Source organism: Pseudorca crassidens, chromosome 4 (assembly GCF_039906515.1).
Source record: "Pseudorca crassidens isolate mPseCra1 chromosome 4, mPseCra1.hap1, whole genome shotgun sequence".
In the NCBI taxonomy this organism is placed as follows: domain Eukaryota; kingdom Metazoa; phylum Chordata; class Mammalia; order Artiodactyla; family Delphinidae; genus Pseudorca; species Pseudorca crassidens.
This window is the reverse complement of record NC_090299.1, coordinates 133,564,613-133,580,691: the sequence shown is the minus strand read 5'-3', so window position 1 is coordinate 133,580,691 and position 16,079 is coordinate 133,564,613. Positions and strand designations below refer to the sequence as shown.

Genomic DNA, 16,079 nt, shown 5'->3' with positions numbered 1-16,079 from the left:
AGATCAATTCTGAAATAGAGCTGAATCAGCTGCCCATCCACTTCACCTATTCTAATTATATTTTTAAATGGTTATAGTTAGGGAAAATAGCACATGGCACCTGGTGTTAGGAGTCTGTTATAAACTAAAAGTGCAGTGGAAAGAAACAGACATTGAGAGTATTCAAGTAACAGTAAGAGACAAGTTTAAAAACAACAAAACTTGTTTTCAGGAGGAGATAAATATACACTTCACCTAATTTTAAAAATAAAACCTGATTTTGTCAGTGAGGATAATAAAACCACTCAAAGGACTGTTGCTGCGGGTTGAATTTTTATGTTTCAAGTGTTAGCACAGTGCCTGGCACTCACTAAGGGTTGACCTCTTTATAGCTTCCTCGTCATCATTATTCCCTTAACTTCAGACCCTCTCTACACAATACCTTCCCTTTAGAGAAGGGGTAAGACCCAAGTCCTAGCATTTGAGTCAAGGGAATTTTCAACTTGGTGATTCATCATGAAACTCATTCAGAGGTGAAGAGCCAGTTGCTGGCAGTGAATCACCCAGCCTCACACATGCTCAGCAGGGTAAGGGGCTCAGGAGATCTGTGTTTCTTTAAGTACAGTCCAAGAGCCACCTTCACTAAAGTTAACCAGTGTTTAATATTGAGAATCCAAGGTTCCACCTTTGCCTACGAAATCAGAATCTTCAGGGGTGGAACCCCGAAATTTGATGATATTTATGCATGCTGAATTTTGAGTTTTAGTGGTCTTACCTTGTCTCTCACCACATCACTGAGGCCTCATCCTTGGCATAATCAAACCCTTGCTGAGTTCATGGAGAGAGGCTAAGGTGAGCAGGTGCATGTGTGAGTAAATGAGAGAAGGGACCAGATAAAACCCAGTCTAATGATGGGATTCGCTTCAGGGCCAGAGTGCTGACCCTGTCTTACAGTAAGGTCACAAAGTCTTCACATTTCATTCTAGGTAACAGGATACTCCTTTCATTAGGAGTCCTTTACTCAGCAGTGCCTGAAATGGTAGTGAAGTGGGGAAAAAAAAAAAAAGCAAGTATTACTGTTTTGCAAATTTTCACAAACTTTCTTATCAACCTTTGTTAAGTCTCTTTTGTCTGATGACTTGTGGTGTTGAATTTAGAAAATGACTGATTACATTTTTTAAACTTTATTTTGCACTAATTGGTTTGTTGCTATCCAATATGTGATAGTTGTTCTTAAATCCTCAATCTTAAGGAATATATTTACTTACAACCAAGTCATATTCTTTTTCTTTTAAAACTATGAAAATTTGTAAAATAATGATCATATAGGTTTTAATACTATCTGTGTTATTTCTCCATGATTCCCTCCCTATCTCAGACTTATTTTCCTTCTGATTAAGGATAATCACCCGCCATTAGAATAGAGCCTACTTAAGTATATAGTGTTTGAGGCAAGGGCCAAGTGCCTGGCACTGTGTTCTTCTCAAGGAAGCAGTTTACTAATTCTGGTATATATGTATTACTTAGTAAGTAAAGACATCTCATTGTTTTCGATTTCTGTGTATTTGTTACCTTTTCAAAGTCTACTGTTCTTTGTATGTCTTTTAAATTGGAATAAGTATGCTACATTTTTTAGGCTAATTGAAAAGTTCTCTAAATATAGTCTTTGTTGAGCCTATGATTTGTCTACAAAAGTTGTTTAATTAAAAGCATTCGACTTACCAGTATATCAGCTATGAGAAGAAAAATGTCTTGGTAAATTACGAGCATCACTATTATTTGTAATATGGAAGCATGTTTGTACAGCTTTGGAATCTTCTAATGCCCACGAAAAAATTGAAGGCTAGAATCTCCAAGCAGTGGGCTGACATTGGTTTCCAGGGTGATGATCCCAAAACAGACTTCAGAGGCATGGGAATACTTGGATTAATCAATCTTGTGTAAGTGAAAATAAACTCTCTTTAATTCTCTAAATGAAATTACATGTAATCTCTAATCTTGTTAAATTTTAGTGAGAATCCATCTAGTTTTATACTATCTCTGAATTTTAATAACTGCTATGCTAAAGGTATTTACTAATGAGCTGGCAACAATATGAATACATAAGCCATATACCGTGTGTGTGCGCGCGCACGTGCACACGCGTGCATGTGTGTGATTTCTTTACTTCCCAATACTTGCCTCTTTCTTTCTCTTCCTGACCGCCTTTCTGATACCGTTTAAGGAACTGTGTGTACTCTCTTCTTACTCTCTTTATCCTCTTGCCTGTTCTCTCTTGGCTCTCTGACTTCATTTTAGGAGGTTTAACCAGATAAGATAATGATAAAGCCTCTAAACACTTCTTTGCCATCTGTGACAAGTAATTTAAAATCCCTGACTTTTCAGAGCCTATATGAACTGTCTCTTGTTTTTCTTCTTTAATATTTATGCTTGGGCACATGTATGAAATCTCAAAATATGTAACTAAAATCAGAATTGATAGCCAAAACTATTTTAGAAAGTAAACTGGAAGATTAATATGAATATGAATATGCAAATGAAGATAGTCTAGTGTTTGGGTCTGTCCTTGAATTGTGATTTATAGACTGTAAAATGCCTAGAATGGGAACGCTAACCATTAAGAAAGTTTGGATAATTGTTACTATGAAAAATTAGTCCTGAAACTGAGCTAATTTATGTTAATATTCAGAAAAGATATCTAGGTCAATATGGATAAGGCCGTTTGGGGGGAAAATAGAAGATAACAGTAGGGCTTCAATATCTACAATTTTTTCCAGTTACAAAAGTATTTCATTTTCTGTAGTACCTAAATTGTATGAGCATGAAAGTTTTCCATGCAGCTACTTTTCAAAGATAAAACACCGTTGTCTGAATAATAATAATAATTACAGAAAATGAGATTGCCAATTTTCCACTTTGATAAACAGAAACTTCCATTTGGGGAATTTAATTAGAATAAATGCAGTTTGTTTTCACTTGGAAAAATTATGAAATATTTTAAAATTCATTATTGTTCAGAACACATGGATGTTTTGTTTTTAGCGTTTAAAGACCATCTTTTTTCTTGGTACTTGTAAACTACACAGATAATTGAAACTTAATTAGACACACACATTCTTCTGATGCTTCCTTTCTTAACTTTTGCTGAGTAAGCTTTCTTTTGGTTCATTTCCTCAGAAATCAAGATTTTTCAGCATTTGCCAGAAGATAATTTAATTTAGCTTAAAATTTAAATAATTTAATAGAATTTGATTCAAGACTGTGGTAAGGAGTTCTGATAGACCTTTAAATGATTTGCAGATATTTTTACTCTATTTAGAGCTAGTATGTACTAATTTGAAAAATGACCAAGATTCAGATATATTATTTGATTGCCATTGATGTACTAGAGATGCTTGAAAACATAAAATTAGCTCTAATTTCTCTCTAATTATGTTTGTTGTCCTGTGTATGGAGCTATAACTCTTCAGGATCAAAATAAAGATACAGTCAGTAAGCAGGCAAGCTGTTCGAATACCTTTATGTAATGAATTTTAAAAATTTCTTGGCCTTTGTCATCAAATCTCTTGAAATATTTTGTTGCTTTGAAGGACAGCTGGTAATTTGATAGATAACAATGTTTTAGGTAAATGAATGCTCAGGCAGGCATAAAATAAAAAGGATATTTTACAGAACATGAATTGAAGAGAGACTGGAAAAATCTGAATAAATGAGGAAAGAGAAGCAGAAAGGTAAAATATACAAGCTAAGGCCAAAAATATATGTAGGAAGGGAGAGAAGGCAGGAAGGAAGAAAGGAGAAGGAAGGAAGGAAAGAAGGGAAGTAAGTCAGTGCAGATTATTGTAAGGAATAGGTCTCCTTATTTCATAGGTGCTTATTTTCCTTAGATACTGTTTACATAGGGGTTTCCTAGGTAAGTTCAGCAAGGAAATTAAAAGTTTCTCTGTGTTATAGATTGAATATTTTAAAAGTAGCTTGATTATTGAAATACTAATATAATACTGAATTGTATTAAGTATCATGCAAAAAAAAAGAAATATAAATAGTCTACTAAGGGCATTTTAGAGCCTGCCTCCAGATAAAGTAGAAAATTAGAACATGTAAAGAAAGCATTGCACTAAAACAGGACTTTTTTCTGTTTGGGGATTTACAGATCCCTTTGAGAATCAAATGAAAGTTTTGTATATTCTCTCCCCAGAAAATGTACACACAGAAAATGTATGAATAATTTAAAGTGATTCATGGATCCCCCTTCGTTCATGAATGATCATTCATTCACGAACTTCTAAGTTAACAATCCCTGTTTAAATGGGTTGAAAATTAGAGCCAATGAAGAAAAATGGAAGTCTGTAGTATTAACTTACAGAAGGAAAAATAGAGGGACATTTGGTTAGAAATTTCTATGCTTTATGAAAATGTCAATGACTGTGCCTTCTAAAATTTAAATAAACCATGGAAATCCATTTTTTCTTCTACTTCTTATCCTTACATAAACATCCAGCCAGTCATCATATGTGTATGAGTGTCAGTGCATTATGGGGTGATCCAAAGTTTGAATAGATTTGGTCCCTATCTTTAAGAACTTGAAGAGGTTGCATTAGTACAAGCCAACAGTATTTATGAACCTTTATATATTTCTCTGTTGTACCTGCTAATACTTCTGTTTTGTGGCCAGTATTTTAGTTACACCACTAATCAAGGAGCGGTTTTTTTTAGTGCAAAAGGAAGGCTATTGACTTTCTTCTGATTGCATTGACAGTGGCGTTAAGCAATATAGACTCAAGTTGCAACAGAAGGAATGAGCTCAGGTGAAAGGAAGTGTCCTAACAGGTACACAATGACTACTTTATAGAAAATTTAGAACAAACAAATAATCAGAACTCTAGATTTTCTTTTAAAATAGATAAAATTCTCTTGCTAGATCATTTATTTGTCAAAGTACTTCAAAGTCTAGCGAAGGGCTCATGTCCTGTACTAGATAGGCCTGATAGCTCAGAATTAAGTTTTGATTCGGAAGCATCTCGGAGTCACTGCAGTGACTTGAGATGGAGATTGGGATGCTTTTGGCAGTAAGACTGTCACTTTGACAGTAGCTTTTAAAATTGCTTCTGGATATCTTCAATTTGAATGACATGTTAATTTCATTATTTTTCTTAAACTTTTTCAGGTATTTCAGTGAAAATTATACCAGTGAAGCTCATCAGATTCTTTCGCGTTCAAATCATCCAAAGTTAGGGTAAGCTGGATGTGTTAAAGAAACCATAAACTCTTGAATTGAAAGTATTTCCGGGTATTTTTAAAAATTAGATTATTCTAGTTAATAAGAACTTCATAAAGAATATTGCATGATATATTATTTTATGGCTAAATGAGATCATAAACCAATTTTGTATGTAATTCAATATATTTTTATCACAAGGTATAGTTTATCTATAAAATGGAGATAAGGACCTTATAAAAATTTTCTGAGAGATAGATTTGAAAATAAGAATATAGGAAATGGCTTTGAAATGGGAATAAGAAAGTGAGAAATAGCTTTGAAACTTGTGAAGTGAAATGCAAGTTGACATCATATTATTAGCTTTATCATTATTCTTATAATGATACCTGTCTTTGAAAAAGCATTATAACACTATTATATCATAAAAATAAATACCCTGATAATGGAGGAGAAAATATCAGATTACTCAGTATATTTTAGAAATCAATGAGGGTGTATGTAGTACTCTTTTTAATTTTTTTTTAAATGATTTTGGTTTTAGATATTCACGTGGCCAGAGCTTTGTTTTCATATCTTAGATAATATCCAGAAAATCAACAGCCTCTAAAGAACAAAAATTAATATGTAGAAATTTTTGTAAAATCAATACAGTGTTAGAAATGGATCAATGTTACTTTTTCCTAATTCCTTGCATAATTTAAAATTTACTTTACGAGCTATTTTGCCTAGCTGGGATAACTGGTAATGTTTCTGACATAGGTATTCTTATGCAATAGTTGGAATCAATCTTACAGAGATGGCTTATAGCTTGCTGAAGAGTGAAGCTTTGAAGTTTCACCTCTACAACTTTGTTCCTGGTATACCAACAATGGAACACTTTCACCAGTTTTATTGTGAGTATTGAAATGAGTTAAAAGTAGAAATTTCTAAGAGAATTTTTTAATCCTTAGGAAAGTATTATATATAATACCTTTATCAAATATGTAACTTGTCATTTTACTATTTAGAATCTTTCAAAAACAGGAAGATAATGGAAGATGGGTATCCAAGAGTATCTTGTGCTTCAGTTTATATATTTGCTGATTTAAAAAATTCAGTGAGGCAATTTTTGACATGTATGCAAATGTAGGATTTACACAGTTTTTCTGTTGACATTTGTTTTCCAGTCAACTATAAAGTGAATTTTTCTTCTTGGATACTGGTTAGTGAATGCTGTTGAGTCAAGGACAGATCATTTGGTTGCTCTTGTAAGGAAATTTAAAGGAACCTTTCACACACACACACACACACACACACACACACACACACACACACCTTTTATTTCAAGGCCAGGTTTTCTTGTGTTAGGTCGGGGTATTAAATAACTGTTCCTAAAGCAGTCATATCACTGCTGTTCCATTAACTTTTATTGTGATAGTTGAACGCTGAAGGTTTAATTGAATGAACCCATCTTCTGAAGCTATTGCTCAGAAGCAAAGAATTCAACTCTAGCTTGGCTTCATACTCTATTTTTTCTTGATCTTTTTGTGTCTTTAGATAGGACATAGGAAACTAGCACATAGGAAACTACTTAGATAATAAGTGTCCAAATCATAACTTCTTCAACTCCATTCTTGAAGGAGTCATCCAGGTCTCTCTTTCCCACAACCTCCCGTGTTTACTTACTCCCTAATTCCAGGTTTGTCTACTTCTTAAATTTCTCTTGCACTTGTGTACTTTTTCCTATCCCATTGTAACTGCACGCCATCAGTCCTTTGTTACTACGTTACTGTAATAGCCTTTTCCCTAGTTTTTCAGTGATGACCCTCTTCCAAATCTCCACATTGAAGGTATAGTTATTTAAAATGAAAATCTAGTCATTTTCTTTCATCTTGTTGCTGAGGAACTGTTTTTTCCCCCCACCAGTCTGATTTGATTTCCTCTCCTACATCTCTCATTGACTTTGAGCATAGTGCCTAAACTCCTGGGACTTTGCTGACTGCCTCCAGATATTTGTTTTCTGTATGAAATAGATGCTTGTGTAGTGGTGCCTGTTGAACATAAAACAAATATAAAAAGATACAACCAAAAAACTCCCTCCCCCCAATCAAGCATTTTACCATATTTAAATAAATACAGGAGAGTGACAGGTAGGAAAGCAGTACAAAATGACCTCTGTGCAGTATTGTTTTCCCCTGCAGAGGGGTAGCTGGAGCATCTTTGGATACTGTTGCTTCCAGTGCCCTCAACACCAGCATCTCATTTGGCTCCTGACCAGGAAGAGCATCAAAGTAATATGTGAGGTGGAAAAGTCGTTACAGGACCTTCTTAGTTGCCTTGTTTCTATCAGTCCTATCCATGGAGCTGTGGATCATCAGGAAAACAATGAAGCTTATGTTTTTCAAATTTCTTGAAACATTTAAAGCAAACACACACACACGTACGTACATCCACCTTTTACGCAGAAGTTTCCCCCTCAAAATTGATTTTCATACCCTTTACCAATAAAGTTTCATGTCTTAATTAAGGCTCTGCTTTTCTAGGAAGGGGCGTATTCTGACTAGAAAATAATGTGAAACCTTATTTTTTAAACATACCTACCTTTTTTGGTTGGGGGACTGAGCCCAATTCATTCGTACGAATCAGTTCCAAGATAGTAGTTTCTATCTAAAAGAAAGAACTATATAAAGAGACTAGGTTTCACATTTTTTCTTTCCCCGCGATCTGTGTCCATCTCCCCTTTCCCCCTTTTCTCTCCTGCTATTTTGCTGTTGTGGTTCTCCATGGGCAAGGCGGAAGCAGTGAGTGGTAATTTAGCTCCTTAGCTCTGCTGTCACCTTTTGTACATCTAACGTGTAAGCACACAGTCACTGTCATCCTGGGAAATCACTGACCTTTGGTTTGGTGGTTTCAAAAAAATAACTCCTCAAATTTACAACCAAAAAGTTATGACTAGTAACAGCTTCATTGAGGTATAATTTATATACCATAAAATTTACCTATTTTAAGTGTACAATGCAATGAGTTTTAGTACATTTACTGAGTTGTACAAGCATCACCATAATCCAGTTGTAGAACATTTTTGTCACCCCAGTAAGATCCCTCATACCAGTTTACAGTTAATCCCCGTTCCTGTGGTTCTCCTGTTTTTAATCCCTATGGGAAAACCTCAAGCGTCCCTGCAGCTTTGGTTAGGGGCAGTAGAAGCATACAGGGAATTGTAAGTTTAGAAATTGTTTATGGTGTTTCTCTTGAGTCTGGTGTTCTAAACTCCTAGAGTCAAAAGGGCAATAGGGGTGCTTTATGGAAACAACTCTTTTCCATCACCTCATGGCAAGCTTTAGGAGTCTTATGCCATGTACGGCCCTGCCAGCATCCTAGAATTTCGGTATCTTGCAGTTTCCTCATGTCTCATTAAATCAACTTAGCCATTACAGTCTCAGTTTTTTGAGTCAGTCTTTTTCTGACACCAGTTTACATTATAACGACCTCACTCTGAAGCAAGAAATTTCTAGTATTTTACTCTTGAGCAGTTTGTTCTAGACTATACAGTCATTTGAATAGGTAATGGAAGCAATTTAAAGGAATGGTAAACAGCTAAAACCTGATAGCCAGAAATACGAAAACAAGTTGTATTCTATAAAATTTAGATGGATGTCTGACTTTTCATACTACCTAGAACATTAATCTCCAACGTTTTTGATTGCACACCCCTATCAGGATACTGGGGGTAGGGTGCTGGAGAACACAGACTCAGTTTATATATGGATGAGTAATTTCTGTAGATGTACTTTTGTGCTAATGTATACACAAAATAAATTTTGAATGAAAGAAAGACTTAAAATATTAGTTAAAAATAGTTATAAGATTACCATTCTCAGCTTGTCTTTTGGGAACAGGAAGCAGATGGTGTCCGTCTGCTCAAAGAGGCCTTATTCTTTGATTTGTCCCATATCCCGGTTGACAAAAATCTGTTTTATCATATATGAAGGGATTAATCTGAAATCTTTCTTCAGTGGACCTTCTTATGAAGTGCTGTTTCAGTGTTGAAGTGTCATGGTTCTTACCTGTTAATGTTTGCTTTATGACTAATGTTTTAAAATTGAATTTACGTTTATTTCATACTAGGCAATTATGATAGCCTAGCCACCCTTTTATGTAAAGTCACTGGCTTTATCCCCCTCCATTTATCTGAAATAAGTCACTTCTATCCCTTCTTGAATAGCTTTTAAGAAGGGGAAATGAGATTCTGGTGGAAACAAAGTCTAATTTACAACATAATAGAGACCGCCTGCAAACTATGTGATTTGGGCAAGTCATTTAACTTCTCTGCACTTCTATTTCCTCTACAGAAAAATGGGAATAACAGTACTGCATCATAGGATTGCTATGAGAGTGAATGAGCACATGGCGAGGACTATAGAAGCATCTGTTAAATAATTAAATAGATACATTTGGTTGAATCCAAATAGGGTTTAGGAGCGGTTTTAAATTCGCATTTTTTTGTTGTTGTAAATATGTCTGTTTACACATTTATCTGAATTTTTTTTTGCGGTACGCGGGTCTCTCACTGCCGCGGCCTCTCCCGTTGCGGAGCACAGGCTCTGGACGCACAGGCTCAGCGGCCATGGCTCACGGGCCCTGCCGCTCCGTGGCACGTGGGATCCTCCCTGACCGGGACATGAACCTGTGTCCCCTGCATCGGCAGGCGGACTTCCAACCACTGCACCACCAGGGAAGCCCTATCTGAAATATTTTTAACATTTTGAGTGTGAATTTGGCTACTGTAATAAGGATATTGAAAAACAAAAATATTAAGCCTATTTCGAGTTCATGTATTCTTTTCTAAAAGGGAAGGTGCTGATATGATAGTTCATTGAAAAAAGCAGAAATAACTTAGATTTATAAATCAAGTAGAAAACAGCTTTTCTATACTTTATCCATTTTCTTGTACTTTCATTTTCCTGTTTCAGGGGTCTCTGGGGATAACCTTTTTTTCCTATTCTCAAGGTATCTTTTGACAGTCTCTCTTAAATTTGAGGCATTTTGTTGATTTTTTTTGCGACAAAGAGTATATGTACTCTAAGTATCTTATTGAAAGTGATATTTATTTTGAACATACAAAAATATTTCTTATAAAGTTCCTCAGGTTTCTAGTAGTTTAAGATGGTTTCTGATCATTGAATCCTAATATGGATTAGGATATACTTTTAAAATGAGATGGTTGGATGTGATTTCACTGTTGAGCACTGTACTTATGGTTTCTTTTTAACTGCAGGTTATCTTGTGTATGAATTTGACAAGTTTTGGTTTGAAGAAAAGCCAGAAAGTATTATGTATTTCAACGTGTACAGAGAGAAGTTTCATGAAAAGATTAAAGGACTCTTACTGGATTGTAATGTATCACTTACTTTAAAAATATGAATCATCCGTAGTATCTTCTATTTCTACCACATTTTGCACACACAACAGAATTTATATGTTGTAATAGAAATTATCTGATCATTTACACTCCTTATATATAATTTCCTACAAAAATGTTTCAGAAATTCTATTTAAGAAAGCTAGTAGACAATCAGTGTATGTTTACACTTGTTTATACACTGTCCTCCAAAGGTACCTTATCCTTCCAAAGATCCCCTCTGTAGAGTCATGTGAGCTACAGTTTGGAACTTGGGACTTAACCCATTTAGTGTAAAACTACAAATCAGGTATTTTTATTAACTTGATTGATTAAAATGTGTAAAAACCAGTTTTCATGTTTATGTATTGTAGCTATCAAGCTGGTATCTTTTCAGAGCTCCTAAACAAAAAACAGATTTTTTGTTTTTTAGTCTGGAAATGATTGTTTTTTAATTTTCTTTGCCTTATTTTATTTGTAGGTTAATTAACAGAGAGATTCGTTCTTCATGGTTTTCTTTGTTTGCATTTCAATCACACGTCATACCGTTGCCTCATAGGAGCAAAAGGAGCATATAGATAAGTCAGAGACAACGAAGAATTATGGCCTTTTCGGTTTCTCTGATTATGTCATGTAATAGGTAATGAGGGAATGACAGTATTAGTGATTAGCTTTTTTGTTTTTAAATACCACACTGAAATATCACAGTGGAATTTTAAAGCTTAAAGACATTTTCTCATCTTCAGTATTTGCTTTTTATCAGTTAGAGAGAAGAACTTGTAGTTAGTGCTTGGTATGAGGGCCTTTCATGAAGCTTCTCTATGTATGTTTATGTATGTTTATGAAAAGAGATGCATTTGCTAAGAAAATCTTGATTATACTCAAAGAACAGGTGCTATTTCAATAAAGCTGTCTTTGAGTTTTAACAAGAGAAGAACAAAGCTTTTAAACATCTCAGTTAAACATCGTTGGTTTATTTTACTTACTGTTAAGTCTTGCTTCTCTTTGCTTTGACTCCACAGTGTTTCTAGATAACGATGTATGGACTTCGTGGGTATTCATTGAGTTAACAGTCTGTGGGATTCTAAAGTAGCCTAAGGATGATGACTGTGCTTTTTGTATAGCTTTATTCTCCGAAAATCTCAGGAGAGCAGCATGTGCTGTCAAGGATTATATAGTGATGAGATTCTAACAGGAACGATTTCTTCTCTGTGTGTTATAGACATTTGTACTCATAGCAAAACTAAAAGTTTAAAGATAGGTTCATCTGATTACCAGATTCTCCCTAAATCCTACAGAAAGCAGCCTATTAAACACATAATTTAATCTAAAACATGAGGATAGTTAGCACAGCTTTAAAATGGTATATATCAAGTGTTTAAGGACTGGCTTTTATGTGATATAGCAAGACCGGAAACTTTCAAGTATTTGTTTATGCCTATTGACAAACCTCTCTCTTTAAACTTGCCAAAGAGAAGAGTGGTTAAAAAAAATAAACAATTGGAAAATAACAGATGCAGTGTTGTCTAGCACATACATTAAAAATGCATGCATTAAAATTCTTTTCTCAACAAGATAAAACTTAAAAATTGGGCTCATTTTATTATAATAGTGGCAAAACGCTTTTCAGTATTATAGGAATTTTAAAACTGGTTTCTTATAGGAGACTTCTCAACCTTGGGAGTATCTTAACTTCTTTAAATGTTTTCTATGCTTTATCATCCAGCCAGAGCTCTGTGAGATAAGGATCAGGTATTAACCATTAAAGTTCATTTTATCAAGGTGTTTACCATTACATGGAAAGCAATTGTTAGTCTTTTAGTTTTAGAAAATGTTTACCTTTATAGTTTCATCTTTTAACAGATGAGGTCTTGAACTGATTTAAACCTTTGTCTGTATGCTTAATAAAAGAATGATTCAAGTATGGAAGAGGAAACTTTTCAAGTAATTAAGTTTTTCCCCTTCTAGGGAGTAAAACAAACTTTTTAATAATGTTTTTAAAATGTTATTAGAAACTTTGTTCAATAATATATTATTTAAGTCCACCTCTGTTTGTATAATGCATTGTTCTGTTTTTGCTTAAAATAATCTGTAACCATTTCAGATAATTCTGTAGCAAATTGGTCTAAAAGCCACCAACAGATTCTGAGGTTTGCTAGTTTGAAAGCCAAGCTAAGTGTCATCAGTTGTAAATTAGAATGTAACATGAGCCTTCTGACTTTCATGTGATAATGACATACATGAAAAGAAAAATATGATAATTGTGTCTGCCTTCCTACTTTTCCTTGCTTTCAACATATGTATGTTAGAATTTTAGGTAGTCTGAAAATCCGTATTTAGAATCTTACCTGTTTCTATAATAATAAAATACCAAAGTAGTGATAGAATTGAAGTAGCAGGAAAATTGTTTGTTTTAGCATCAAAAAAGTGAATCAGTGCTGAAATGAATTTTTGTATGTGCCAGATTGAAGAGTGAACCAGTGATAAGAATAGTCTAAAAATATAATTAAAATGGTTGCAGTTTAAATATGTTCTGAAAGACAATCTCTAAAGAATTGAGAGAAATCAGGGGATATCAGCGAACCTAGACCACCCCTTTCTATATATAAATATGGTGATATAGTTAGATATAAAAATCAGTGTCTTACTGGCACCATTTGCAATTTAGAAAACAGAATCTTTTTCTTAAAAATGCCCGTCCTGATTTTTTTCTATTTTAAGAGCAACTTGGATTTGTATGTATTTTTCTATGCGAAATACATGTACTCTTCATTTTTATTCCAGTGTTCGTAATTGTTTATGTGCTGTTTCTCCCCTTTGCATTCAGTGAAATAGAACTTGGTCAAAGATTTGCCCTAAGGAGAGAAGCATTACATGAGTGTGAAAGTGGAGTGCTCATTGCCAGAGCAAGAGATTACATGTTATCTTGGCACAGAAGAGAAGAAATTGGAGGGCAATATGTTTATTATCCTTCTTGAATTAATGATTGGGGACCAGCAGCTCTTTTCTCAGGATAAATGGTCCACCCAACTTCTGGGGAGGCTTAGTTTCCATTTCATATTTATGAACCTCTCCACAGAGTAATTTTTTTTTAATGAAGATTAAGGGAATTGGTAAAAATCTGAGAAAAATCGTGAGTGAGTTGTTTTGTTTTTTTTTTTCCTGGCTTCACCTTTCGATAAGAAAAATGTTAAATGTAGTGCAGGTAAGACCCAACTACTGCATTACTGTTATAGGGCGAGTCTATGTTTTTGTTAAACAAAGTATTCAAAAAATATTTAAGCAGTAGCTTTCCCTGGGGGAAAGAGTGCTGGTTGGCAACTTAAAGAAATAGATTTTTGTCTACTTTGGATAAAGCAATTAACTTCTTATGTGAAAGCAATAGTTGAAATGCGATGTCATTTTGTTTGGAATGTTGTGAGCAAATAAAAACATGTTGAAATTGTTATAAGCCTTTCTGTTAATACTTCTCGCTTCCCATCTTCCTCATCCCTTATTTAAGTCATTTATGTTCATGAAATAATACTTTTCTTATTTAATCCTTTAATCATGTTCCTATAGAGTAAATCAGAATATACAGAAATTTTTTTTTATTTTTGTGACTTTAACTCATCCACTAATTACCTATTTAAGATGTTATTGGATAAGAACAATTGATTATGAGACCAGAAAAGAAGCTACCATCCCCACCTCACCCCCGTTCTTAGAAAGGATAGGAATAATTCATACTTTGCTGCAATATGTTTTTCTTAGCTTCACAGTGTATCATAGATCTATTTTTATATTAATACATAGCTTCCATATTTTTTTACAGCTGCAAATCATTCCTCTGTGTGTGTGTGTGCATGCTCATTAAAGTTAGTAATTATAGCTTTAAATGTATATATTAGAAAAGAAGTGCTTAAAAATTAAAGACAAAACAATCATCTCAAGGAGTTTGATGAAGAAGTACAAAACAAACCTAAAGAAAATAGAGAAGGAAATATTAAAGACAAGAGCTTAGATGCATAGAAAAGAAATCATGCATACAATAGGATCAACAAAAATAAAATGTTTGAAAAGAACAATATTGATAAATCTTGGTGAGGCAAATAAACAATAAAAAAGAAAGCAAATAATAAATACTGTCAAGATATGAAACATCACTACAGATCCTACAGATATTGAAAAGAAAATATATTGAGTAACCTTGTCGAAATTATGAAAATTAGATGAAATATAACTATTTCTAGAAAAATACAACTTACCAAAACAAAACTATCCAAGAACAAATAGGGAAGCAAAAAGTCCTAGAGCTATTAAATGGGTTCAGCAGCTAAAAACCTTTCCACTAAAAAACCTGCAGTTTTATATGGCTCTCACCAGTGAGTTAACACATTTAAAAATAAAATAATGTTAGTTTTCACAAACTCATCCAGATAATTTAGAGTGTACACTCTGCAATTCATCAGACTATCATGTGAAGATCTTAATAGATGTAGAAAAAGCATTTGATAAAAATTCAACATCCATTCATGTTAAAAACTTTTACCAAATGAGAAATAGAAAGGGTTTACCTTAATTTTGTAAAATGCATCTTTATCAAATAAACTATAGCAAATATACTTAATTGTAAAACATTGGGATCAGAATTAAGAAGGGATGTCCTCTGTCACCACTTGTATCTGTCATTTTATTGCCACAATAACAATGTACAACAACCAACCACAAAAAAAATCTCAGTGGCATACAAAAACAATTTCCTCCTCACACAGGGGTAGGCTAGCCAGGCAGTTTTGCTAATCTCAGCTGGATTCAGCTGGCCTTAAATTGGGGCCATGGTTTCAGTTCCGGTCAGCTCCATGTGACTAATTCATCTGAGGTCAGTGGGCTACCTGAGGCATGCTCTTTTCATGGTGTGGCAGAAGCACAAGAATAAACCCAATTGCTCAAACACATTCAAGCCTTTGCTCACATCATGTATACTAGCATTCCCTTAGTTGTGGCAGGTCACATGGTCAAGTCCAACATCAATAGAGCGGGGAAATGTACTCTATTAAGAAGGGATAAGGAGCAAATCATTCAAGTTGTTACAGCAAATAAATTCAAAACTGCTAGAGGTCCCACCTACTGCAGGAAAACAAGTGGATGGAAAGAAAAGTTATTGCTTATAAATGATATGAATGTGTACATAGAACATCTAAAAGAATTGGTGGTTGGGTATTCAGGGCAGGGATGAGGAATTTGGTGTCAATAGTGATCACATGTTGAGGGTGAGGGATTCTGGCTAAACCAATTTAGCAGGATTCTGGCTAAAACTGGGCTCTTGAGGACATGCCCAAGGACAGGACCTAGTAGAGAAAACTCAGAGGAGCCCGACTAAAGTTTGGTAGCGACTTGTCACTACTGCCCATTGGCTGACCAGGATCCCAGCAAGTGAAGTTCTATGTTTTCTACCTTCCTGAAAAAAACATGCTACTCTAAGTTCGTGCTTTGTCTTAGTTTGGGTTCTCCCAGAGT

At 34.4% G+C, this 16,079-nt stretch overlaps 1 protein-coding gene across 2 annotated transcripts in view; it reads left to right on the top strand.

The window, feature by feature from the left end:
* Positions 1–14,031, top strand: part of ELMOD2 (ELMO domain containing 2) — a 29,119-nt gene extending 15,088 nt beyond the window's left edge. For both annotated transcript variants that reach the window (XM_067736809.1, XM_067736810.1), the window contains 4 exons: positions 1,786–1,919; positions 5,147–5,215; positions 5,960–6,093; positions 10,458–14,031. In XM_067736809.1, coding sequence (XP_067592910.1) covers positions 1,786–1,919; positions 5,147–5,215; positions 5,960–6,093; positions 10,458–10,603 — 483 coding nt within the window. In that variant the 3' untranslated portion in view covers positions 10,604–14,031. The remainder of the gene's footprint in view (positions 1–1,785; positions 1,920–5,146; positions 5,216–5,959; positions 6,094–10,457) is intronic.
* The last annotated feature ends 2,048 nt before the right edge of the window (positions 14,032–16,079 follow it).